A 25,672-nucleotide genomic window follows, 5' to 3' on the forward strand; every position below is an offset into this window, starting at 1 on the left:
TCTCACTACTTAATGTAGATTCCAAACTGTTATCCAAATTGATGGCGGACAGATTGGCATCCATAATGCCTACTCTCGTTCACCCCTCACAGGCGGGGTTCACGAAGGGTAGGTCAGCGACCTCCAACATCAGGAAAGTACTTCTCACATTGGAGAAGGCAAAATCAGACCCGGGCGCAGACACAGCGATCATAACTCTCGATGCCGAAAAGGCGTTCGATAACGTTAATATCCAATGGTTGGATCGCGTGCTTCTCCAATTGGGCTTCTCCGGTAAATTTCTCCACCTGATCCGCGCGATGTACACGTCCCCAGCAGCACAAGTGGTGATAGCGGGACATATGTCCCCGTCCTTTCGTCTATTCAAAGGGACGAGGCAGGGGTGCCCGCTTTCCCCGCTTTTGTTCAACTTAGCGCTGGAACCGCTATCTAGGGCCCTCTTGGCACACCCAGACTTACATGGTATTGGGGTGGGCACCGAAGAGCTTCGTATTGCAATGTTTGCTGATGACGTCCTTTTATTTACATCGGCTCCGGGCCAGGATATACCCACAGTCCAATCCATATTTGCTGACTATCGTCTGTGCTCGGGTCTGCGCATTAACTTTACCAAGAGCGAAGTCCTGCCCCTCAACACGACGAGTACCCCGTCGTGGGCAAACACCTCAACTCTCCGTATAGCAACATCTCACATAACTTACCTTGGGGTCAAAATAGGCCGTTTCCCCTCATCAATTTATCACCTAAATTTTACGCCAGTCCTCGATAAAATGATAGCTGAAATGAAAACTTGGGCCAACTTACCGCTGTCCTTCTTCGGAAGATGCCATCTTTACAAAATGACTACCTTCCCCAAGTTATTGTATCCGCTGCAAACCATTCCCTTGCTTTTAAAACACACTGATGTCACTAGACTACACAAAGCGCTGTCCACCTTCCTATGGAAGGGGAAGAGACCTCGCATCTCCCTCATCAAACTACACCTACCGAAAAGAGAGGGGGGAGTGGATCTACCTAACACGAGACTATACAACATAGTATGCCTCTTGAGGGGATGTCTAGATTGGCTCAGCCAGGATTCGCGTTACACCAACTGGTCGCTGGAGACGCAGATGGTGGCCCCATGTGACCTCATAGCGCTGCTGCACTGTGGGACGGGGGATATACCGCAACCCCTTCGCAACAACATCTTGATAAGAGACACAGTGGCGGCTTGGCGAGAAGTGCGGAAGAAGCTGGGGACCCCCCAGCGGTTGTCAAGGTATCTACCCATACACCGCCACCCCGGGTTCCCACAGGCGCAGCAGCACTCAATTTATGAAATGTGGTCATCTAAGGGGATCGAGCGGTTCCACCAACTGTTTGATGTACACACGGGCAGACCGTTGGCTTTCGCCAGCTTTGCGGAAGCCTACGGCCTTCCTCCAGGGCATTACCTCTATTTCAGGCAATGTATAAGTTATGTATCTGACCTGTGTAATACTCCCTCACAACGTTTTCGCTCAAACCTTTTGGACACATGGATACAACAGGGAAAGCACAGGATATCACAGCTATACAAGCCTCTAAATCAGGAACTCTTGAAGGGGATTTCGGCTTCCATAGCCAAGCCCTGGAACAAGGCGCTCCACTCCTCTGACGCACATCGAAAGATCCTTCAAGGATACACCACCACCCGTATGTACGTCTCCAACGAATTCTGGAGGGAACAACAATTTAAAATCCTACATGGTGCGTACCTCCCGCACATTCGGTGGTCTACTGACGCCGCCCACCACTTTTGTACTCTATGCAATGAACATTTCCCTTCCCTTCTTCACAAGCTATGGTCGTGCATCCACATATCATCCTTCTGGGATAAGGTGACTAGGTATGTTGCCAAAATGACCGGGGTACTACTCCCCCATGATATATACCCTCTACTTTTTAACTGCTTGAACAAAGACTCCACCTCCTTGTCTCAGTCAAATTGGAAGCTTTTGTCCTTACACAAATCCTGGATAGTGTCCTGCCTAATGTCGGCCCGCAGGCTGATACTCCGTCATTGGCTTTTGGACTCTGCCCCCACAATTTCAGAATTGTCCACTGCCATGTCTGCATTGAGAACCACGGAATCTGTGGGTCTCTCCATCGACCCAAGTCTGTCTCACAAAAAATTTGACAACAAATGGAACTGTCTATCGTCCACCTGCGCCATGAGAGCTGAAGGATACTTAGCTCCCGTCTCTGTTCGATCTAAGATCCCACCACTACTGACTTAGTGGACTACAACGCACCGGTGTACAGCACTCTCCACAACTGTAATCTCCCTATGTAGTATGAATAAGTTTTAGCCTCTTTTTAATGCCTCACTGTATGTATAAGTCTGTTCAGGTGACAACGGGCTCCTCTGAGCTTTCAGGACTGGGCCGCTCGACTACGGTGGGCAGCCCAGTCCCAAACGAGTAGCAGCGGCGGTCTTGATACCCTACCAATACTAAATTTGATGCCTACCACCCATCCTCCCTCCCCTCTCCTTCATCTCCCCCCCCCCATGTCATTCCTTGACACCAGGCTATACTTTGCTCCTTTTCTGTAAAGCCCTCCCCTCCCCCCTCCCCCAGAGTTACACAAAACACCCTAGGCTTTGCAGAAAATTGATCCTGCGATTCCACCCAGGAAATTCCTTGCGACCAGCATTGGCACTTGGCAGAGCGCGTTGTCACTAGTATTATACCGTTTGAAGTACTTTTGCTCCACTGCTCACAGTTTTGTTATTTGTAATGCTTTGAATTTCAATAAAAAATATTGTTTAAAAAAAAAAAAAATATGTCTGACGGAAATCCAATACGATAAACAGCGCCATTTTTAAATGGACAAAGCATGTGAATATAACGATCTTGGTGTGATTAAATGCTTTCAAACTCTTCAGGCCGAGCGCACACAAATATGTGGCCTTTTGCCAGCCAGGTCTTGGCTCCGAGCGGCAGCTAATTTATGTGCAAAAGCGCAGATAGAGCTGTGCCAGAAGGGGGCACCCTGCAAGCTCCCAGCACGGTTATTGGCTGCTAACAGAAAGTTCCCATTCGCTGCTTGCGATCAGGAGCTTTCTGATCACATGACTGCCATGAGAGCAAATCACGGCAGTCATGTGACCGTAAGCCCTGCCCCAACTCCGACATTCTAAAGCCTTTAATAGGCTCTAAGGGCTTAAGGCAGAGAGGTCTGGGGTTTAAAGACCCCAGATCTCTCCATAAAGAGTACCCGTCACTACCAATACTGTTACAAGGGATGTACACATATAATAATATAAAACAATAAAAAGTGATTCATTTATATTTTAACTGCTTAACCACTTCTGGACCGGAAGATTTTCCCCTTTAATGACCAGGCCATATTTTGCGATTCGGCACTGCGTTACTTTAACAAACAATTGCGCGGTCATGTGACGCTGTACCCAAATAAAATTGATGTCCTTTTTTTCCCACCAATAGAGCTTTCTTTTGGTGGTATTTGAGCACCTGTGCGATTTTTTTTTTTTTCACATTCTGCTATATAACATTCCCCAAAAAAAAATTAAAAATCTAATATTTTTAACATTTTAGGCCAATTTGTTTTTTACTACATATTTTTGGTAAAAAAAATCGCAATAAGCGTATTTTGATTGGTTTGCGCAAAAGTTATCGCATCTACTAAATACAGAACGGGAAAGATGTCATTTTTATCGGTTTTTTTTGAGGGACTGCGACATTGCGGCGGACAGATCGGACCCCTAACTGACATTTTTGACACTTTTGGGGGGACCAGTGACATTACTACAGTAATCAGTAGGGATGAGCTTCGAGTTCGAGTCGAAGCTAAGTTTGACTCGAACATCGCTCGTTCGATCATTCCTCGAATGATGAACAAATGTGCTTCTTCGCCAGAAAGTCGAGTTTCCCATAATGCACTGCACTCGCGCCGCGCATGCAGCGTGTTATGTGATTGGCCAAAGCATGCACCGTGACCTCATGCTTTGGCCAATCAAATGATCTCTGCCATGATTGGACTGAAGACAGGCTGCTTTTAGCCAATCATGGCTTAGGGGTCAAGTATACGCCCCACACTACATAAAGGCTGCTCGCACAGGCGCAGCGTGTAGTGTCATTGTGCGGGCGATGAGACAGGGACAGGCACGCGATTCAGGCAGGGAGAGAGTAGTATCTTTGGAGTCAGACAGTGCAGAGAGACATTCCTAGCAGTGTAGGGAGGGCGAGGTTCCTGTGTGAGGTAGGGATAGATTGATTTATTTTCATCATATCAGACAGTATAGCGCCAGTGAGTGAGTAGCAGTGTAGGGAGGGCCAAGGTTCCTCTGTGAGATAGGGAGAGATTTATTTCTTTACATCAGATAAGACAGTGCAAGAGAGATTGCTATCAGTGTAGGGAGGGCGAGGTTCCTGTGTCAGGTAGGGACAGATTGATTTCTTTACATCAGAAACCAGTCAGAGTATTATTTATTGATCAGTTGTGGAACATTCTATAATATTCACAGACCTAATTGTTATAGATCACTTTAGATATCAGTCAGAGTATTCATTGATCAGTTGTGGAACATTCTATAAGCATCACACATCATCCATCTATAGGATTATACATTACTTCAGATATCAGTGAGAGTATTGATAATCGTTTACTTGCATACATCTATAACCACCACAGCTCATCTATAGGGCTATCAATTACATCATATCAGGTCATTGAGTATCTATTGGTCAATTGTGTATACCCTTTTTTAAACTGAATCAACATCATGTTCGAAAGGCCGACAAGGCGAGGCCGACACTCACAGGCCACGAAAAGAGGGCAAGCAGCCTCTGTGTCCATTGTGAAAAGTGGTGGTCACAGTTAGGGATGAGCTTCGAGTGGAAGTCGAAGGTAAGTTCAACTCAAACATCACTAATTCGATAATTCGTCGAATGACGAACAAATGTACTTCTTCGCGGGGAAATTTGAATTTCCTATAATGCACTGCACGCGCGCCGCGCGTTATGTGATTGGCCAAAGCATGCACCCTCACCTCATACTTTGGCCAATCAAATGATCTCTGCCATGATTGGACTAAAGGCAGGCTGCCTTTAGCCAATCATGGCTTAGGGGCCAAGTACACGCCCCACACTACATAAAGGCTGCTCCCGCAGCGGGTAGTGTCATTGTGCGGGCGATGAGACAGGGACAGGCACGCAATTTAGGCAGGGAGAGAGTAGTTTTTTTTTTTAGTCAGGCAGTGCAGAGAGACATTCCTAGCAGTGTAGGGAGGGCGAGGTTCCTGTGTGAGGTAGGGAGAGATTGATTTATTTACATCATATCAGACAGTATAGCACCAGTGAGTGAGTAGCAGTGTAGGGAGGGCCAAGGTTCCTCTGTGAGGTAGGGAGATCTTTCTTTCTTTACATCAGATACCAGTAACAGTATTGGTCAACGGTCAGTTTCTGCAACATTCTATAATATTCACAGACCTGTAAGAATAGAGATCACTACAGATATCAGCCACAGTAACCTTTTCTCAGTTGTGGATGTTTTTATAGGGATCACAGACCTGTGTGAATAGAGATCACTGCAGATATCAGCCACAGTAACCTTTGCTCAGTTGTGGATCTTTCTATAGGGATCACAGACCTGTAGGAATAGAGATCACTGCAGATATCAGCCACAGTAACCTTTGCTCAGTTGTGGATCTTTCTATAGGGATCACAGACATGTAGGAATATAGATCACTGCAGATATCAGCCACAGTACCCTTTGCTCAGTTGTGGATCTTTCTATAGGGATCTCAGACCTGTAGGAAAAGAGATCACTGCAGATATCAGCAACAGCAACCTTTGCTCAATTGTGGATCTTTCTATAGGGATCACAGACATGTAAGAATAGAGATCACTGCAGATATCAGCCACAGTAACCTTTTCTCAGTTGTGGATGTTTTTATAGGGATCACAGACCTGTAGCGGATATCAGCCACAGTAACCTTTGCTCAGTTGTGGATCTTTCTATAGGGATCTCAGACCTGTAGGAAAAGAGATCACTGCAGATATCAGCCACAGTAACCTTTGCTCAGTTGTGGATAGTGATGTACCGAGCGGTTCCCGGCGAACTTCGAACATTCGCGTTCGCCGCTGCGGGCGAACATATGCGATGTTCGGTCCGCCTCCTATACATCATCATTGAGGCAAACTTTGACCCTGAACATCACAGTCAGCAGACACATTCCAGGCCAATCAGCATACCTCCCTCCCACCTCCTATAAATAAGCAAGGGCAGCATCCATCTTAGATCATTTCTGTGTTACTGAGAGCAGGGAAAGTGCTGGTGCTGCTGTTATAGCTAGGGACAGTTCCCGGTCTTGTTAGCCAGTGTTCTTGGTACACTCCTGCTGTAAGGACAGCACCCCAAAAAGCCCTTCCTAGGGCTGGTATTTGAGGTTTTTTTTGGATATATATATATATATATATATATATATATATATATCTATTGTCCCCAAAAGCCCTTTTGAGGGCTGGTATTTGAGTATTTTTTATATATATATATATTGTGCACTGCAGTTACCTGCCCGCTGTGTGTGAGAGGCCACAGACCTACCACAGACTGTACTGTGTGCACACCACACTCATTTCGGGTGGCACAGGCACAGTACCTGGCATTTTAAAAAATATTTTTTCTTTTCCTCTGTCATAATTGCAGTGAGTGCTGTGTCAGGTCCACAGAGTGCACTGTACCCACTGCAGTGCACTGCCCGCCACTGATATATATACGGTGGCACAGCATCTTGTTGCAAATTGAAAAAAAAAAAATATTTTTTATTATTGCAGTTGCCTGGGCTGCCAGTGACTGTCAGGTCCACAGAGTGTACTGTGCCCACTGCAGTGCCACTGCCCACCCACCACTGATATATACGGTGGCAGGCATGACTTTTTTTGGATTAGTGTCTGGGGGGGTCTGAAAAGCGTACCTGTGAAGTTTCAGCTCTGTAGCATGTCCAGAACCAGAAAAAAAAGATCATATAGGTGTAAAAGGGGGGTCCCACCATCCCTGCTCTAATGAAAAATTATCTTTTTTTCTGGTTCTGGACATGCTACAGAGCTGAAACTTCACAGGTACACATTTTAGACCCCCTAGACACTAAATCACACAAAAAAAGTTCTTAAAAATTGTCATTTTTGATAAAGAGCCAATTATTGGAAAAATTAAAAAAAAAAAAAAAAACTTAAAAAAAAAAATCTTTGGATTTATTGTCTGGGGGGTCTAAAAAGTGTACCTGTGAAGTTTCAGCTCTGTAGCATGTCCAGAACCAGAAAAAAATAGAATTAGGGTTAGGGTTAGGGCTAGGGTTAGGGTCAGGGCTAAGGTTAGGGTTATTTTTAGTGCTTAGGGTTGGACGGTTAGAGTTAGAGGGGTAGGGCTACTAACTCTAACCCTAAGTATCTCACCGTAACCCTAACCCTAGCCCCTAACACTAAACCTAACCCTAACCCTCTAACCATAACCCTAACCCTCTAAACTTAACCCTAACCCTCTAAGCCTAGCCATAAAAATAACCCTAAACCTAACCCTAGCCCTAACCCTAACCCTAGCCCTAACCCTAACCCTAGCCCTAACCCTAATTCATATTTTTTTCTGGTTCCGGACATGCTACAGAGCTGAAACTTCACAGGTACACTTTTTAGACCCCCCAGATGCTAAATCCAAAGAATTTTTTTTTTTTTTTTTTTTTTTTAAATTTTTCCAATAATTGGCTCTCTATCAAAAAATTACAATTTTTAAGAACTTTTTTTTGTGTGATTCAGTGTCTGGGGGTCTAAAAAGTGTACCTGTGAAGTTTCAGCTCTGTAGCATGTCCAGAACCAGAAAAAAAATTAGAATTAGGGTTAGGGCTAGGGTTAGGGCTAGGGTTAGGGTTATTTTTAGTGCTTAGGGTTAGACGGTTAGGGTTAGAGGCGTAGGGGTAGGGTTACTAACTCTAACCCTAAGTATCTCACCATAACCCTAACCCTAGCCCCTAACACTAAACCTAACCCTAACCCTTAAAGCCCAGTTCCTGTCCCATTTTGGTCGGTTCTGGTCTGTTTGCGGTTGTTTGCGGTGCGTTAAACAGGGAGTTTGGTCTGTCACTGTGAAGCGGGCATAACCCTTACACTACCTGATCGATACAACATCATACCTGATCGTATACACACACTGGATGATTTAAAGCACGTTATTCCAAACAATTTAGGAATGTTAGGTGATTTATGCCCTTTATGGAATAAAACCCGACTCTGCGTCAACTACGTAATTTTCCATGGGAGTTTTGCCATGGATCCCTCTCCGGCATGCCACAGTCCAGGTGTTAGTCCCCTTGAAACAACTTTTCCATTACTATTGTGGCCAGAAAGAGTCCCTGTGGGTTTTAAAATTCGCCTGCCTATTAAAGTCTATGGCAGTTCGCAATGTTCGCCGGTTCGCGAACATTCGCCGATGTTCGCGTTCGCTGTTCGTGAACGGTGAGTTTTATGTTCACGACATCACTAGTTGTGGATCTTTCTATAGGGATCACAGACTTGTAGAAATAGACATCACTGCAAATATCATCCACAGTACCCTTTATTTCGGTGCTGCCCGTGCTATTCATCTGCTGCATGTGGAAGAGTTGTTGGAGTGGATCAATAAGCCATCCCCATCCTCCTCTTCCTCTGACACCCACGCTCCCAGTAGTTTGCTTTCCACCACAGCTGCCAAAGTCGCCCGTTCCATAGGCTCCTTTTCCACAGCTACTACTTCAGTTGTCCCACCATCATGCACGGAGGAGTAGCCTGAACTATTTGATCATAGTGTCAGTGACATGCTCCTGGAGGATGCGCAGCAATTTGAAAGCTGTGATGTTGTTTCCCAGGTTGGTGAAGGGAATAACATGAGCCTAGAGAGAGGGGGTGACAATGACGGACAAGAGACCAGCAGTCATGTTGCCACAGCTGAAGCATATTGCCATGTTTGCTCCAGTGATGAGGAGAGAGGGGATGATGAGGTCACTGACTGTACTTGGGTGCCTGACAGGATAGAGGAGGAGGAGGGGGAAGATGAGGAGGACGCACGACTCCAACGAGGCAGGATATACTCCAGGGGCCGCCATAGCAGTAGCCAACCTATTGCGTCACAGCACAGAGTTCCACAGGTGCAGTGCTGCAAAATCCCTGCGGACTCCAAAAAGTTCATTAGTGTTGGCTTTTTCAGCACCTGTGCAGTAGACCACAGTGTTGCTGTTTGCAGCTTCTGTCTAAAGCTGATCAAGCGCGGCCAGAACACCAGCCGCTTGGGCACCACATGCTTGACAAGGCATATGACGACATGCCATGCAGTCCGTTGGCAACAGCACCTGAAAGTGGCACCAGATAAAACCAAGCATACATCACCTTGCTCCTCATCTGCGATCTCTAACCATACTATACCTCATGCCTTCTCAAATACCAGCATTGAGAGGGATGATGGTATAGCAATGAGTGGCACAGAGACTTGCACCCAATCTGCTAGCAGCACACCACCACTTTATTTGAGCAGCAGGCAAATTTCACTACCCCAGTTGCTGAACCGTAGAAAGAAATACTGTCCCAGCCATCCACATGATCAGCGTCTTAATGCTAGCTTGGCCAAATTTCTAGCATTACAGTTGCTGCCTTTTCAGTTCGTAGACTCGGCTCCCCTTTGCGAATTTGTGGAATGTGCTGCACCATAGTGTCAGGTCCCAAAAAGGCATTACTTTTCGCGTAAGGCCATTCTGGCTCTCTACCATCATGTAGAAGATAGTGTTTTGGCCTCGTTGGACAAAGCGGTCAGCAGGAAGGTGCACATTACTGCTGACTCTTGGTCCAGCAGGCATGGACAGGGACGTTACATTTATTTCACGGTGCACTGGGTAACACTGCTGGCAGCTGGGAAGGATGCGGGACAGGGTTCGGTGCAGGAGCTTGTTTTGCCACCACACGTCCAAAAAGCTGGTGATGGTTCTGCCACATCTGGCTACTCCACCACCTCCTCCTCTTCCTCCATGTCCTCTTCTGCTCAATTCTCCTCTGCAGCAGCAGTGCTCCCTAAGCGTTCAAGGGGCTACGCAAACAGTCAGGCTAAAAGATGCCATGCTGTGCTTCAGTTGGTCTGTCTAGGGGATAGGAGTCGCACCGGTGCAGAGATTCTGTCAGCTCTGCAAGGGCAGGCTCAGAGATGGTTGATGTCATGACAGCTTGAGCCAGGAATGGTTGTATGCGATAATGGCACCAACCTTCTCTCCGCCCTCCGACAGGGACACCTGATACATGTTCCATGCTTGGCAAATGTTCTGAATCTGGTGGTGCAGTGTATCTTGAGCAGATACCCGGGCTTCCCAGATCTCCTGAGGCAGGCCAGGAAAGTCTGTGGCTATTTTCGCCGTTCGTTCAATGCCAGTGCTCGCTTAGCTGACATTCAATGGGAAGTCAACCTGCCCACCAACAGCCTTATTTGTGACATGCCCACCAGGTGGAACTCAACGTTGGCAATTCTGCAGTGGCTTAACACGCAGCAGAGGGCCATCAATCAGTACCTGTGTGAGTATGGCACAAGGACAGGGTCAGGGGAGCTTGGCTTTTTTTTTGCCACACCAGCGGCTTTTGATTAAGGATGCATGCATCATCCTGTCACCATTTGAGGAAGCCACTCGGGTAGTGAGCCGGGACAATGCATTCATCAGTGACACTTTCCCGCTAGTCTACACGCTGCGTGGAATCATGGACAGGGCACTTGAGGCAGGACAGTGGCAGGAAGAGGAGGACTTCCTTTCCTCACATGGCCCCCTTTATGCAGATATCATTCCTACAGGGCCACAAAACACACAGGAGGAAGAGAAGGAGGAGGAAGAGGAGGATTTTGGCAGCATGGATGTAGAGGAAGAGGATACAGCAGTACTCAAGGGATGGTTTTGATTCTCCAGAAACCACAGGAGTTGGGAAGAGGTTACTCCTATGCAATGGAGCTACTGGCCTGTCCTGCTTCCAGTGTGCTTTCCGAACGGACGTTCAGTGCTGCTGGAGGTTTTGTGATGGACAAAAGAGTGCATCTGTCCACAGATTCTGTTGACCAGCTGACTTTTATCAAAATATCCTCAAGACCCAGTAAGCCACTGGATGCGCAGCTGGAAAGGTCTCCAAGTTTGCTCTTGATAATCATGCACCATATGATGGAGACGCTGTCGATGGTTGCTTAAACCTAACAGCCCTGGGTGCTGCTGAGGACAAAATAACTGTTTAAAGGCATCGGTCAGCCAGCCGCCTTCTCTACTGCTCCTCCTTTGGCTGAACAATGCCTCAGAAACACATCAGGAGAGTGTCTGGAAAGGCGGTACACAATTTTTTTTTCAAGGCCTCCTCAAGATGTTTCATCCTCTGCTCCCTCTGCGAAGGCAGGATGAGCCCTGCAACTTTGCCCTTGCAACGTGGATCAAGAAGGGTTGCCAACCAGTAATTATCCCTCTTCTTGATAGCACGAATCCTTGGGTCCTTTCGCAGGCTTTGCAGAATCAGGGAGCCCATGCAACGTAAGTTGTAGTAGGCATGAGCTTCTGAGTCCGCTTGGTCACTAAGGATGACATGTTCAGGCACCACCAACATCCAAGGCCCAATTTTTCTGCACCTGTATGACCTTTATTTAAATAAATATGAAACAAATAAAATCTCTGTTACTTGTTTCATTCTTGCAATTGGATCGTGTGAACTGTTTCTTTGGATTTTTGTGCAATAAAATATTTTTTTAAACGTTACTGCACTATCTGGAGCTTTCCTTTTTAAACATATCCGGCTGGAGGAGGGCAGCGGAGGAGTGACACCATTGGAACAAAGAGGAGGCATCCATTCGGAGGGAATCCATCCTGGCTCTGGGGGTCACTTATATGTCATAAGGCATATAACACTCACTTGGTCTGGTGAGTGAGCATTTTTACTATTAGCCACGGTGGAAAGTAAAAAGTGACACCAGTGATTGATTGGAGAGCCTGGCACTGAGCACCTGCACTTTGCACTGCATTGAATTATCTTAATATCCTTGAACTTTTTTCACAAGAAGTCACATTTGCACATGAACTGTATGGGATATTTATGAGATCATTCACATATCTCATGCACTACGTATGAACTTGAATTTTTCAGTTTTATATGTATTTTTTTATATAATTTTTATATATCTATTTTTAGTGTGTAATTTATTGAACAAGCAATTTTGTTCTTTTGTATATCACATTTATTTGCTCACTTGTTTTTTTGCACAACTCTATGCACTTTAATATAAGTACTAATATTTTTTCTGAAATATTATAGGACTGTCCATAATTTATATTAAATATCTGCACTTTATAATAGAGCAAGCGCTATAGGCAGTGCTGTATCTTGGCCTAGGCCAACAAGGCCCAGGCCTAGGGCGGCACTTTGCAGGGGGGCAGCAAAAAAGCTGCACCCTGCACAAAAAAAAAAACAGCCTCCTCCTGGGTCCCGCACAAAAAGGGTCTCTGTCGGCTTGCGATACACTTTTAATATAGTGCCAGTCTTATGGGGTGAATTGGGCCAGAGGGCAGAGTCCAGGAGGCAAATCAGTTTGGCACCCCCATAAAGCGGTCAGTGATGGCTGCACAGATAGGCACTGATGAGGCTACGCTGATGGGCACTGATAGACTTGTGGTCTTTGGTTCACAGATGACAGGGCGGGTTGTAAACAGTAGAGGGCGTGGCCTTTACAGGAAGGGGTGGGTCATATGTAAATTAGGGGGTGCACAAGTTTAGTCAGGCCTAGGGCAGCACAAAACCTAAATACACCACTGGCTATAGGTAATACTGTATCAAGGTTACTTTACACACAGTCACTAGCCCTTTACTATAGCCGCTGCATCTCACTCCCTTAGCAACAGTTTTGTTAGTTTTTTGGGGGGATTTTCTTCCTTTTTTTCAAGCTCATAGGTTGATCCATTGGTGCGGGGGATATACCACCAGTATATCATACCTCTGTACCAATTAACACCGTCTATAAAGCTAGCCATACATGGGTCGAAATTCAGCCGGTTCAGCAGGGCCTTGTGAATTTTCGATCTGTGTATGGCCATTCCTGCTCATGAGAAGTACATCTACGAATCGACTTTTCATTAAAACAGCTAGATACATTTTTTATTTGATGAATGGGGAAATCAAATCATTTTTTTTCCTGGCTGAATGAAAAAAAAAACGAATCATGAATGGCCAGCTGTAGGCTACTCTTGTCACAAACTTACCATAAGCCTCAGATAAGTGTTCCAGCTCTTTATCGTACAGGCTGTCATTAACATCAGTGATGTTTAGGCGTCCTCTTGTCTTGCTGTGGTAAAGGATGGCAAAGGAATACTTGGGGACTTGGTTTGAAAAATCGGACCAAGTATTGGTGATCAGGATGGGCCGCACATTCATCACCCCACAGATGACGGTAACGTAACGTTTTAACCATTCATAGGTGCTTCTGTCCTCTCTGGAATATATTCCGACTCTTAAGTGGTCATAACACCTCATCTTCCAGATGTTCTGATGCTGTAGAAAACAGTAATACATGATTTGCACACATTATATCAACAGTCCCAAGGGTACTACCTACTGTATACTATGTATGTGTTAAATGCCTGGGTGGTCACCCACAAAGAATCCCATACAAATCCAAAAGAGGTGTAGAGGCACTTATGGCTCTTACAGTGGAGATAAATTGATATACAACGTATCTCTGCTTCAAGACCTGTAAGTGTCTCTATACTTGTATTTAATAGAAAATATTATATTTTTCTCATAGGATTAGTACAGCAATACCTGGGATTGGGAGCATAATTCATTCCGGAAACATGCTTGTAATCCAAAGCACTCATATCAAAGCAAATTTTCCCTTTAGAAATATCCATATAAAATGGTTACAGCAATACAAAATACAGTACAGTATAAAGTGTATTGTGTATACAGTACATGGCCACAGGTCCAGGGCAATATGAGCAGTAGAAGGATCACAATTTTAATGTATAAAAAAAGGGGAATGACACTCACAATGTTAAAAACAAAACCCCATGTTAACCACTTGCCCAACAGCCACCATAGTTTTACTGCGGAAGGTCAGCTCTGCTACGCGAAACGACGTACCTGTATGGCGCTTCGTGTAACAGATAGTGGGAGCACGCGTGCGCCGCCAGAGGCATGCACACGCGCTGATTGGCCAGAGAGGGAGCGAATCAATGGGTCCGGCGGACGTGATGTCTGCCGGGCACCCGCGATGTCTGCCGGGCACCTGCGATTTCTCCCCATGGAGACAGAACGGCGGTCTGCCGATGTATACACAGCAGACCACTGTTCTGTCTCAGGTGAACTCAGGGATTTTGTGTCCCTCCTATTATGGAACACAGACCTCTGTGTTCATCCAGTGAATACATCCCCCACACAGTTAGAAAGCACTCCCTAGGAGCACACTTAATCCTTTGTTCACCCCTGGTGCTAACCCCCTTCCCTGCCAGTGTCATTAGTACAGTGACAGTGCATATTTTTAGCATTGATTACTGTAGTAATGTCACTGGTACCCCCAAAAGTGTAAAAAATGTCAGTTAGGTGTCCGATTTGTCCGCCGCAATGTTGCAGTCCCGCTAACGATCGCTGGTCGCCGCCATTACTAGTAGAAAAAATAAAAAAAATTACATTTTTTTTTTTACCAAAAATATGTAACAGAAAACAAATTGGCCTAAATTGATGAAAAAAAATGAAAAAATTTATTGGGAATGTTTTATACAGAAAGTAAAAAAATATTATTTTTTTTTTTCAGAATTGTCGCTCTTTTCTTGTTTATAGCGCAAAAAATAGAAACCACAGAGGTGATCAAATACCACCAAAAGAAAGCTCTATTTGTGGGGAAAAAAAGGACATCAATTATTTTTGGATACAGTGTTGCATGACGGAGCAATTGTCAGTTACAGTAATGCAGAGCCGAATCACAAAAAATGGGGGGTAAAATCTTCCGGTCCTTAAGTGGTTAGGGAGTCTGGTGCTCATCCATGTAAAGCCACTGGTGTATACAGTAAGGCCCCATGCACACAGGGCGTCAGAAAAAACGAGCTGCAGAGCCACTTCTAACACCAGGAAAAAGCAGCTGTAAAAACGTGCTTTTAGTAGCTTTTACCATTGGCGTTATAGCACGTTTGGCCACGTTGGATTTTAGCAGCGTTTTTTCTGCCTCCATTCAAAATCAATGGTTGCCTAGGAGCCATCATTGATATGGCTTTCAGCCCATTCATTTGAAAGGAAGTCGCATCACAAGTCGGATCAGGATGATCCGACTTGTGGTGCGACTTGCGCTCTGAGAATCTTGAGGGGAAACTCCAAGCCAACATGGAAAAAAAAACAGCGTGGGGGTTCCTCCCAGGTTCCAAACCAGGCCCTTCGGGTCTGGTATGGATTTTGAGGGGAACCCCACGCCGAAAAAAACTGCAAGGGTTCCCCCCCAAAATCCATACCAGACCCTTATCCGAGCATGCAGCCAGGCGGCCTCACCCCCCCTGGACCATACCAGGCTACACGCCCTCAACATGGGGGGTGGGTGCTTTGGGGCAGGGAGGGCTCTTCACCCCCCACCCCAAAGCACCTTGCCCCAATGTTGATAAGGACAAGGGCCTCTTCCCGACAACCCTGGCCGGTGGTTGTGGGGGTCTGCGGGCAGGGGGCTTATAGGAATCCGGAAGCCCCCTTTAACAAGGGGGCCCCCCAGATCCCAGACCCCCTCCCTATGTGAATGGGTATGTTGTACATTGTACCCCTACCCATTCACCCCATAAAAGGCAGTGTATGTAAATAATGACAGGAGACATTTTAAGAAATGTATTAATAATCTTCATCTGGTCTTCTCCGCTCTGGTCTGTTCCCCCCTGCTCTGGTCTTCTCCCCCCTGCTCTGGTCTTCTCCCCTCCGCTCTGGTCTTCTCCCCTCTGGTCTTCTAATTCCTCCGCTCTTCTTCCTCCTGTCTTCTCCCCTCTGCTCTTCTTCTTCCTTCTACGCCATCTGTGACATAAGGGGGCAGACTCTCTGGGTGACGTCACCAGGAGCCCATGCCCCTAATGGCTATATACCAAGCTGCAGAGACTGGAGACCGGCATATTCACCGGAGACATCGTCGGAGGAGGATCGGAGGAAGAAGAGCAGAGAGGAGAAGACAAGAGGAAGAAGAGTGGAGGAATAAGAAGACCAGATGGGAGAAGAGCGGAGGAGAGAAGACCAGAGAGGAGGGGAGAAGACCAGATGAATATTTTTAATAAACTTCTTAAAACGTCTCCTGTCATTATTTACATCTACTGCCTTTTATGGGGTGAATAGGTAGGGGTACAATGTACTCCATAGCCATTCACATAGGGAGGGGGTCCGGAATCTGGGGGGCCCCCTTGTTAAAGGGGGCTTCCAGATTCCGATAAGCCCCCTGCCCACAGACCCCCACAATCACCGACCAAGGTTGTTGGGAAGAGGCCCTTGTCCTCATCAACATTGGGGCAAGGTAATTTGGGTCAGGGGGTGCAGACACCCCCCTGCCCCAAAGCACCCACCTCCCCATGTTGAGGGCGTGTAGCCTGGTATGGTCCAGGGGGGGGGTGGGGCTGCTCGCTCGTCCCCTCCCCTTCCCTGGCCTGCTGGGCTGCATGCTTTGATGAGGGTCTGGTATGGATCTTGGGGGGGACCCCACGCTGTTTTTTCATTGTGATGCCATTTTTTGGCATGGGGTTCCCCTCAAAATCCATACCAGACCCAAAGGGCCTGGTTTGAAACCTGGGGGGGAACCCCCACGCCATTTTTTTTCCCATTTTGGCTTGGAGTTCCCTCTCAGGATCCTCAGAGCGCAAGTCACACCAAAAGTCGGATCATCCTAATCCGACTTGTGATGCGACTTCCATTCAAATCAATGGGCTCCTTCTGCTGCTCATCTTGCTAGACCGCACTCACATATCAAGTTTAGTGTTGAGCGAACACGGACTGTATTATTCGTGTTCGTACCGAATAATTGGATTTTTTTTACCCGAACACGGACACGGACACTTTACTGTATGTTCGGGTAAAAATCCGTGTTCGGTCGTTTTATTTCCGGGTTTTGCATGCTTTGGCGCTCTTTTCATGGCGGGCTTTCAACAGCCAATCAACAATCGTTTAACTGGTGTGCCTTAAGCCATCCCAGCCATGCCTGCAAATGTCTTAGTAGCTGTGATTGGCCGTCTGAAGCATGTGACCAAGTCTTTATAAGTTCGAGGCAGCCGCCGCAGCAGCGTCATTCTGCTGCTTAGCTAAGGGACAGAGCACACATCAATGTGCTGGCTGCTGATTAGGGAAAGATAGGCAGGAAAAAAACATTTGTGTCCGGATAGAATTGAGGGACAGGTCGGAGTGTTTAGGCAGGGCGAGTTGTAGGCATTTTAGGGATAGAGTCTGCTGAATTATAGGGTCAGTGTCTTCTACAAACTACAATCGATATTGCTGTGTGGGGGGTGGGGTGAATCTGCACTCAATCCTGATCTACGATCTCTTCTCAATCCTGTTAGGGACAGAGTCTGCTGAATTTTAGGGAAACTGTGTTCTACAAACTACAATCGATATTGCTGTGTGGTGTGGGATTGGAGATAGGCAGGTGTCAGTGATCCACATCCATTTTTCTGTGTGTGAGCTGCAGTGAACACAATCTTTTTGGGCTGCAGTGAACACAATCTTTTTGGGCTGCAGTGAACACAATCTTTTTGGGCTGCAGTGAACACAATCTTTTTGGGCTGCAGTGAACACAATCTTTTTGGGGTGCAGTGAACAAAATCTTTTTGGGGTGCAGGGAACACAATCCTTTTTGGTGTGCAGTGAACACAATCTTTGTGGGGTGCAGTGAACAAAATCCTTTGTGGGGTGCAGTGAACACAATCTTTTTGGGGTGCAGTGAACAAAATCCTTTTTGGGGTGCAGTGAACAACATCCTTTTTGGGGTGCAGTGAACACAATCTTTTTGGGGTGCAGTGAACAAAATCCTTTGTGGGGTGCAGTGAACACAATCTTTTTGGGGTGCAGTGAACACAATCTTTTTGGGGTGGAGTGAACAACATCCTTTTTGGGGTGCAGTGAACAAAATCCTTTTTGGGGTGCAGTGAACAAAATCATTTTTGGGGTGCAGTGAACACAATCTTTTTGGGGTGCAGTGAACACAATCTTTGTGGGGTGCAGTGAACACAATCTTTTTGGGGTGGAGTGAACAACATCCTTTTTGGGGTGCAGTGAACAACATCCTTTTTGGGGTGCAGTGAACACAATCTTTTTGGGGTGCAGTGAACACAATCTTTGTGGGGTACAGTGAACAGAATCTTTGTGGGGTGCAGTGAACACAATCTTTGGGGGGTACAGTGAACACAATCTTTTTGGGGTGCAGTGAACACAATCTTTGTGGGGTGCAGTGAACACAATCTTTTTGGGGTGGAGTGAACAAAATCATTTTTGGGGTGCAGTGAACAACATTCTTTTTGGGGTGCAGTGATCAAAATCCTTTTTGGGGTGCAGTGAACACAATCTTTTTGGGGTGCAGTGAACAAAATCCTTTGTGGGGTGCAGTGAACAGAATCTTTGTGGGGTGCAGTGAACACAATCTTTGGGGGGGTACAGTGAACACAATCTTTTTGGGGTGCAGTGAACACAATCTTTGTGGGGTACAGTGAACAGAATCTTTGTGGGGTGCAGTGAACACAATCTTTGGGGGGTACAGTGAACACAATCTTTTTGGGGTGCAGTGAACACAATCTTTGGGGGGTACAGTGAACACAATCTTTTTGGGATGCAGTGAACACAATCTTTGTGGGGTGCAGTGAACACAATCTTTGGGGGGGTACAGTGAACACAATCTTTTTGGGGTGCAGTGAACAACATCCTTTTAGGGTGCAGTGAACACAATCTTTGTGGGGTGCAGTGAACAACATCCTTTTAGGGTGCAGTGAACACAATCTTTGTGGGGTACAGTGAACAGAATCTTTGTGGGGTGCAGTGAACACAATCTTTGGGGGGTACAGTGAACACAATCTTTGTGAGGTGCAGTGAACACAATCATTGTGGGGTGCAGTGAACTCAATCTTTGTGGGGTACAGTGAACACAATCTCATACTTCTGAAGATTTGAGGGTGCTGCCTGTTCCATGCTCCCCCTACTCCTCATCTAGCCTTTTAGGGGTACAAACAATAGTAATTGGGGCCTAGTGTGGTTGTGTACGTGTGATATACATACACTTTTTTTGGATCATATTTTCTATTCCGCTATTTAATCAAAAACCTTTGGGGATCAGTTAAATTGGGGGATAGTCTGTGTTGGTACGTGTGAGAGAGATCCACCTTTCCAAGTTGTTGGGGTTCATCTCATACTTCTGAAGGTTTGAGGGTGCTGCCTGTTCCATACTCCCCCTACTCCTAGCCTTTTAGGGGTACAAACAATAGTAATTGGGGCCTAGTGTGGTTGTGTACGTGTGATATACATACACTTTTTTTGGATCATATTTTCTATTCCGCTATTTAATCAAAAACCTTTGGGGATCAGTTAAATTGGGGGATAGTCTGTGTTGGTACGTGTGAGAGAGATCCACCTTTTCAAGTTGTTGGGGTTCATCTCATACTTCTGAAGGTTTGAGGGTGCTGCCTGTTCCATACCCCCCCTACTCCTCATCTAGCCTTTTAGGGGTACAAACAATAGTAATTGGGGCCTAGTGTGGTTGTGTACGTGTGATATACATACACTTTTTTTGGATCATATTTTCTATTCCGCTATTTAATCAAAAACCTTTGGGGATCAGTTAAATTGGGGGATAGTCTGTGTTGGTACGTGTGAGAGAGATCCACCTTTCCAAGTTGTTGGGGTTCATCTCATACTTCTGAAGGTTTGAGGGTGCTGCCTGTTCCATACTCCCCCTACTCCTAGCCTTTTAGGGGTACAAACAATAGTAATTGGGGCCTAGTGTGGTTGTGTACGTGTGATATACATACACTTTTTTTGGATCATATTTTCTATTCCGCTATTTAATCAAAAACCTTTGGGGATCAGTTAAATTGGGGGATAGTCTGTGTTGGTACGTGTGAGAGAGATCCACCTTTCCAAGTTGTTGGGGTTCATCTCATACTTCTGAAGGTTTGAGGGTGCTGCCTGTTCCATACTCCCCCTACTCCTCATCTAGCCTTTTAGGGGTACAAACAATAGTAATTGGGGCCCAGTGTGGTTGTGTACGTGTGATATACATACACTTTTTTTGGATCATATTTTCTATTCCGCTATTTAATCAAAAACCTTTGGGGATCAGTTAAATTGGGGGATAGTCTGTGTTGGTACGTGTGAGAGAGATCCACCTTTCCAAGTTGTTGGGGTTCATCTCATACTTCTGAAGGTTTGAGGGTGCTGCCTGTTCCATACTCCCCCTACTCCTAGCCTTTTAGGGGTACAAACAATAGTAATTGGGGCCTAGTGTGGTTGTGTACGTGTGATATACATACACTTTTTTTGGATCATATTTTCTATTCCGCTATTTAATCAAAAACCTTTGGGGATCAGTTAAATTGGGGGATAGTCTGTGTTGGTACGTGTGAGAGAGATCCACCTTTCCAAGTTGTTGGGGTTCATCTCATACTTCTGAAGGTTTGAGGGTGCTGCCTGTTCCATACTCCCCCTACTCCTCATCTAGCCTTTTAGGGGTACAAACAATAGTAATTGGGGCCCAGTGTGGTTGTGTACGTGTGATATACATACACTTTTTTTGGATCATATTTTCTATTCCGCTATTTAATCAAAAACCTTTGGGGATCAGTTAAATTGGGGGATAGTCTGTGTTGGTACGTGTGAGAGAGATCCACCTTTCCAAGTTGTTGGGGTTCATCTCATACTTCTGAAGGTTTGAGGGTGCTGCCTGTTCCATACTCCCCCTACTCCTAGCCTTTTAGGGGTACAAACAATAGTAATTGGGGCCTAGTGTGGTTGTGTACGTGTGATATACATACACTTTTTTTGGATCATATTTTATATTCCGCTATTTAATCAAAAACCTTTGGGGATCAGTTAAATTGGGGGATAGTCTGTGTTGGTACGTGTGAGAGAGATCCACCTTTCCAAGTTGTTGGGGTTCATCTCATACTTCTGAAGGTTTGAGGGTGCTGCCTGTTCCATACTCCCCCTACTCCTCATCTAGCCTTTTAGGGGTACAAACAATAGTAATTGGGGCCCAGTGTGGTTGTGTACGTGTGATATACATACACTTTTTTTGGATCATATTTTCTATTCCGCTATTTAATCAAAAACCTTTGGGGATCAGTTAAATTGGGGGATAGTCTGTGTTGGTACGTGTGAGAGAGATCCACCTTTCCAAGTTGTTGGGGTTCATCTCATACTTCTGAAGGTTTGAGGGTGCTGCCTGTTCCATACTCCCCCTACTCCTAGCCTTTTAGGGGTACAAACAATAGTAATTGGGGCCTAGTGTGGTTGTGTACGTGTGATATACATACACTTTTTTTGGATCATATTTTCTATTCCGCTATTTAATCAAAAACCTTTGGGGATCAGTTAAATTGGGGGATAGTCTGTGTTGGTACGTGTGAGAGAGATCCACCTTTCCAAGTTGTTGGGGTTCATCTCATACTTCTGAAGGTCTGAGGGTGCTGCCTGTTCCATACTCCCCCTACTCCTAGCCTTTTAGGGGTAGAAACAATAGTAATTGGGGCCTAGTGTGGTTTTGTACGTGCGAGATACATACACTTTTTTGGATCATATTTCCTATTCCGCTATTCAATAAAAACCTTTCTAGGGCAAGATCTTAAATTACAGAAATATGAGGAGACCGTCAAATAAGGGCCGTGGCCTGGGTCGTGGTGCTGCTGGTAGAGCTCCTGTTGCAAGGAGAGGACGTGGTCGATCTGTGCCAGCTACACGCACAAGTGAAACACCTTCCTCAAGTGTGAGTAGGCGACAGAACCTGCATCAGTATTTGGTAGGGCATCAAACGCCCCTAGAAGTGATGAGGCCAGAACAAGTTGAGGCGATAGTAGATTGGTTTGCTGCTGACAGTGCCTCCAGTTCCTTCACATTGTCTCCCACCCAGTCTACTGCAGAAAGGTCAGAGTTGGCACCTGCAGCCAATGTCCAACCGTCTTTCACCTCACCCCCTTGCAAATCAGGCCAGCAGTCTGAGCCCCAAGCCATACAGCAGTCTCTTATTCTTTTTGAGGACTCTGTCAGCAGGGTTTCCCAGGGCCATCCACCTAGCCCTGCCCCAGAAGTGGAAGAGATTGAGTGCAGCGATGCCCAACCACTTATTTCTCAAGATGAGTACATGCAAGGATCATCGCAGCACGTCTCCGATGATGACGAAACGCAGGTGCCAACTGCTGCGGCGTTCAGCATTGTGGAGACCGACAAGGAGGGCAGGGGTGAAGACTGGGTGGAAGATGATGTGGAGGACGATGAGGTCCTCGACCCCACATGGAATGAACGTCATGCAGGTGACCTGAGTAGTTTGGAGGAAGAGGCGGTGGTCGCACAGAGCCACCAGCACAGCAGAAGAGGGAGCAGGGTGCAGAAGCGGAGCGGCCGTGCCCTAGACACTACGCCCGCTACTGCCCAACGCAGCAAGGGAACGAGCGCACCAAAGTCAGCTCAAAGGAGTTCTCTAGCGTGGAAGTTCTTTAGAAAATGTGCTGATGACAGGACACGAGTGGTTTGCACCCTGTGCAATCAGAGCTTGAAGCGAGGCATAAACCTTCTCAACCTGAGCACAACCTGCATGATCAGGCATCTAAGTGCAAAGCACGAGCTGCAGTGGAGTACACACCTTCAAAACCAAGAAACGTCTCTGGCTCATCCTGCTTCCTCTTCTGCTGCAGTCTCGGCCGCTCCAGCCACATCTGTAGTGATACCGGCACCTGCCACCCCGCAAACAGACGATCTGTCAGCAACACCACCACCTGGGTCACCAACAACCATCTCCACAATGTCCCGTGGAAGCGTTCAGCTTTCCATCTCCCAAACACTTGAGAGGAAGAGGAAGTACCCCCCTACCCACCCGCGATCCCTGGCCCTGAATGCCAGCATTTCAAAATTATTGGCCTTTGAAATGCTGTCATTCCGTCTGGTGGAGACGCACAGTTTTAAAAACCTTATGTCGGTGGCTGTCCCACAGTACGTCGTGCCCAGCCGCCACTACTTTTCCAGGCAAGCCATCCCTTCCCTGCACAACCAAGTGGGGGAAAATATCAGGTGTGCACTGCGCAACGCCATCTGTGCCAAGGTCCACCTAACTACGGATACGTGGACCAGTAAGCACGGTCAGGGGCGTTATATCTCCCTAACGGCACACTGGGTAAATGCAGTGGCGGATGGGCCTGAGGCGGATAGCAATTTGGCGCATGTCCTTCCACCACCGAGGATTGCAGGGCGCTTCAGTTTGCCTCCTGTTCCTAACTCCTCCTACTCCGCTTCCTCATCCTCTACCGCCTCCTCATCCGGACAGCGTAACACCTTCACCACCAACTTCAGCACGGCCAGGGGTAAACGACAGCAGGCAGTTTTACAACTTGCCTGTTTGGGGGACAAACCACACACCGCGCAGGAGTTGTAGAGGAGCATGGAACAGCAGACAAATGAGTGGTTGCTGCCAGCGAGCCTCAAGCCCGGCCTGGTGGTGTGCGATAACGGGCGAAATCTCATAGCAGCTCTGGGCCTAGCCGGTTTGACGCACATCCCTTGCCTGGCGCATGTGCTGAATTTGGTGGTGCAGAGGTTCCTTAAAAACTACCCCGATATGTCAGAGCTGCTGCAGAAAGTGCGGGCCGTTTGTGCGCACTTTCGGCGTTCTCACCCTGCTGCTGCTCGCCTGGCAGCGCTGCAGCGTAACTTCGGCCTTCCCGCTCACCGCCTCATATGTGACGTGCCCACAAGGTGGAACTCCACCTTGCACATGCTGGAAAGACTGTGCGAGCAGCAGCAGGCCATAGTGGAGTTTCAGCTGCAGCACGCACGCGTGAGTCGCTCTGCGGAACAGCACCACTTCACCACCAATAACTGGGCCTCCATGCGAGACCTGTGTGCCTTGTTGCGCTGTTTTGAGTACTCCACCAACATGGCCAGTGGCAATGACGCCGTTCTCAGCTTAACTATCCCACTTCTATGCCTCCTTGAAAAAACAATTCGGGCGATGATGGAAGAGGATGTGGCACAGGATGAGGAGGAGGAGGAGGATGAAGAGGTAACATTTCCAAGGCTTTCAGGGCAGTCATTCGCAAGGGGCTCCGAGGGTGGGTTCCTGCACACGCAAACGCCAGGGACGCAATTGTCCAGCAGGGGCACAGTTCTGGAGGATGAGGAGGATGAGGAGGAGGAGGAGCTGGAGGAGGAGATGGAACCATGTTCACAGCAGGGTGGCACCCAGGCCAGCTCATGGCCATCACTGGTGCGTGGCTGGGGGGATACAGAGGACACGGACGATACACCTCCCACAGAGGACAGCCTTTCGTTGCCTCTGGGCAGCCTGGCACACATGAGCGATTACATGCTGCAGTGTCTCCACAACGACCGCCGAGTTGCCCACATTCTAACTTGTGCTGATTACTGGGTGGCCACGCTGCTGGATCCCCGTTACAAGGACAACGTACCGTCCTTAATTCACTCACTGGAGCGCGATCGCAAGATGCGCGAGTACAAGCGCACGCTGGTAGACGCCATGCTGCTGGCATTCCCATCTGACAGCGGGGCCACAGTGGAAGCACAAGGCAGAGGAGGAGGAGGAGGAGGTCGCCAACGCAACCAGGGCACCGCCAGCACCTCAGAAGGCAGGGTTAGCATGGCCGAAATGTGGAAAAGCTTTGTCAGCACGCCACAACAAACAGCAGCACCAGCAGCTCAGATGGAACGTCTTAGCAGGAGGCAGCATTTTACCAACATGGTGGAGCAGTATGTGTGCACACGCCTACATGTAGTGAATGACGGGTCTGCCCCCTTCAACTTCTGGGTCTCCAAATTGGGCACATGGCCTGAGCTTGCCCTTTACGCCTTGGAGGTGCTGGCGTGCCCTGCAGCCAGTGTATTATCTGAACGGGTATTTAGCACGGCTGGGGGCGTTATAACAGACAAGCGCAGCCGCCTGTCCAGAGACAATGTGGACAAGCTCACGTTCATTAAAATGAACCAGGCATGGATCCCACGGGACTTTTCCGTACCTTATGCAGAATAGCAATGGATACCGACCTTACCCACCCATTGTTCCATTTTTGCTCTTTCTCACTCTTTTGGGGTGTACCCTCATTTAAAATTTTTGAAAAGAAGCAGTGTTGGCTACCTCGTCCTCCTCCTCAGGGCCAGATTAATGTAGGGGCTATTGGAGCTGCAGCTCCAGGCCCCTACCTTTTATATAGGCCCCGGGTTGGCCATATTCACTGTTACCGCTCTTCTGTCACTTGTAAACACAGAAGTCTGGCTTCTATGCTCGCTTCCCCAGGCAGCACCCTCAGAACCTCCCCACACAGCGTGAAGGCCGGACAAGGAGGGACAGTTGGCGATGCATGGATGTGTTTATGGGCTTCAGAGACAGCATCCCATGTTGAATTAGGCATGCATGGCTGCACCCTTCCTCCTCTGGGTGCATGGCAAGGCACGGCCCT

At 47.2% G+C, this 25,672-nt stretch overlaps 1 protein-coding gene across 1 annotated transcript in view; it reads right to left on the reverse strand.

Annotated features, from left to right (window-relative positions):
- The window catches only part of LOC309557927 (uncharacterized protein), a 56,954-nt gene that overhangs the window by 20,646 nt on the left and 10,636 nt on the right, over positions 1–25,672 (reverse strand). Inside the window, exon 2 of the mRNA XM_082260799.1 lies at positions 13,271–13,559. Within this exon, the coding sequence (XP_082116925.1) occupies positions 13,271–13,541 (271 nt within the window). The 5' untranslated portion in view covers positions 13,542–13,559. The remainder of the gene's footprint in view (positions 1–13,270; positions 13,560–25,672) is intronic.

Source organism: Pelophylax lessonae (assembly GCF_965119305.1).
Source record: "Pelophylax lessonae genome assembly, chromosome: 6".
NCBI classification, from domain to species: Eukaryota; Metazoa; Chordata; class Amphibia; order Anura; family Ranidae; genus Pelophylax; species Pelophylax lessonae.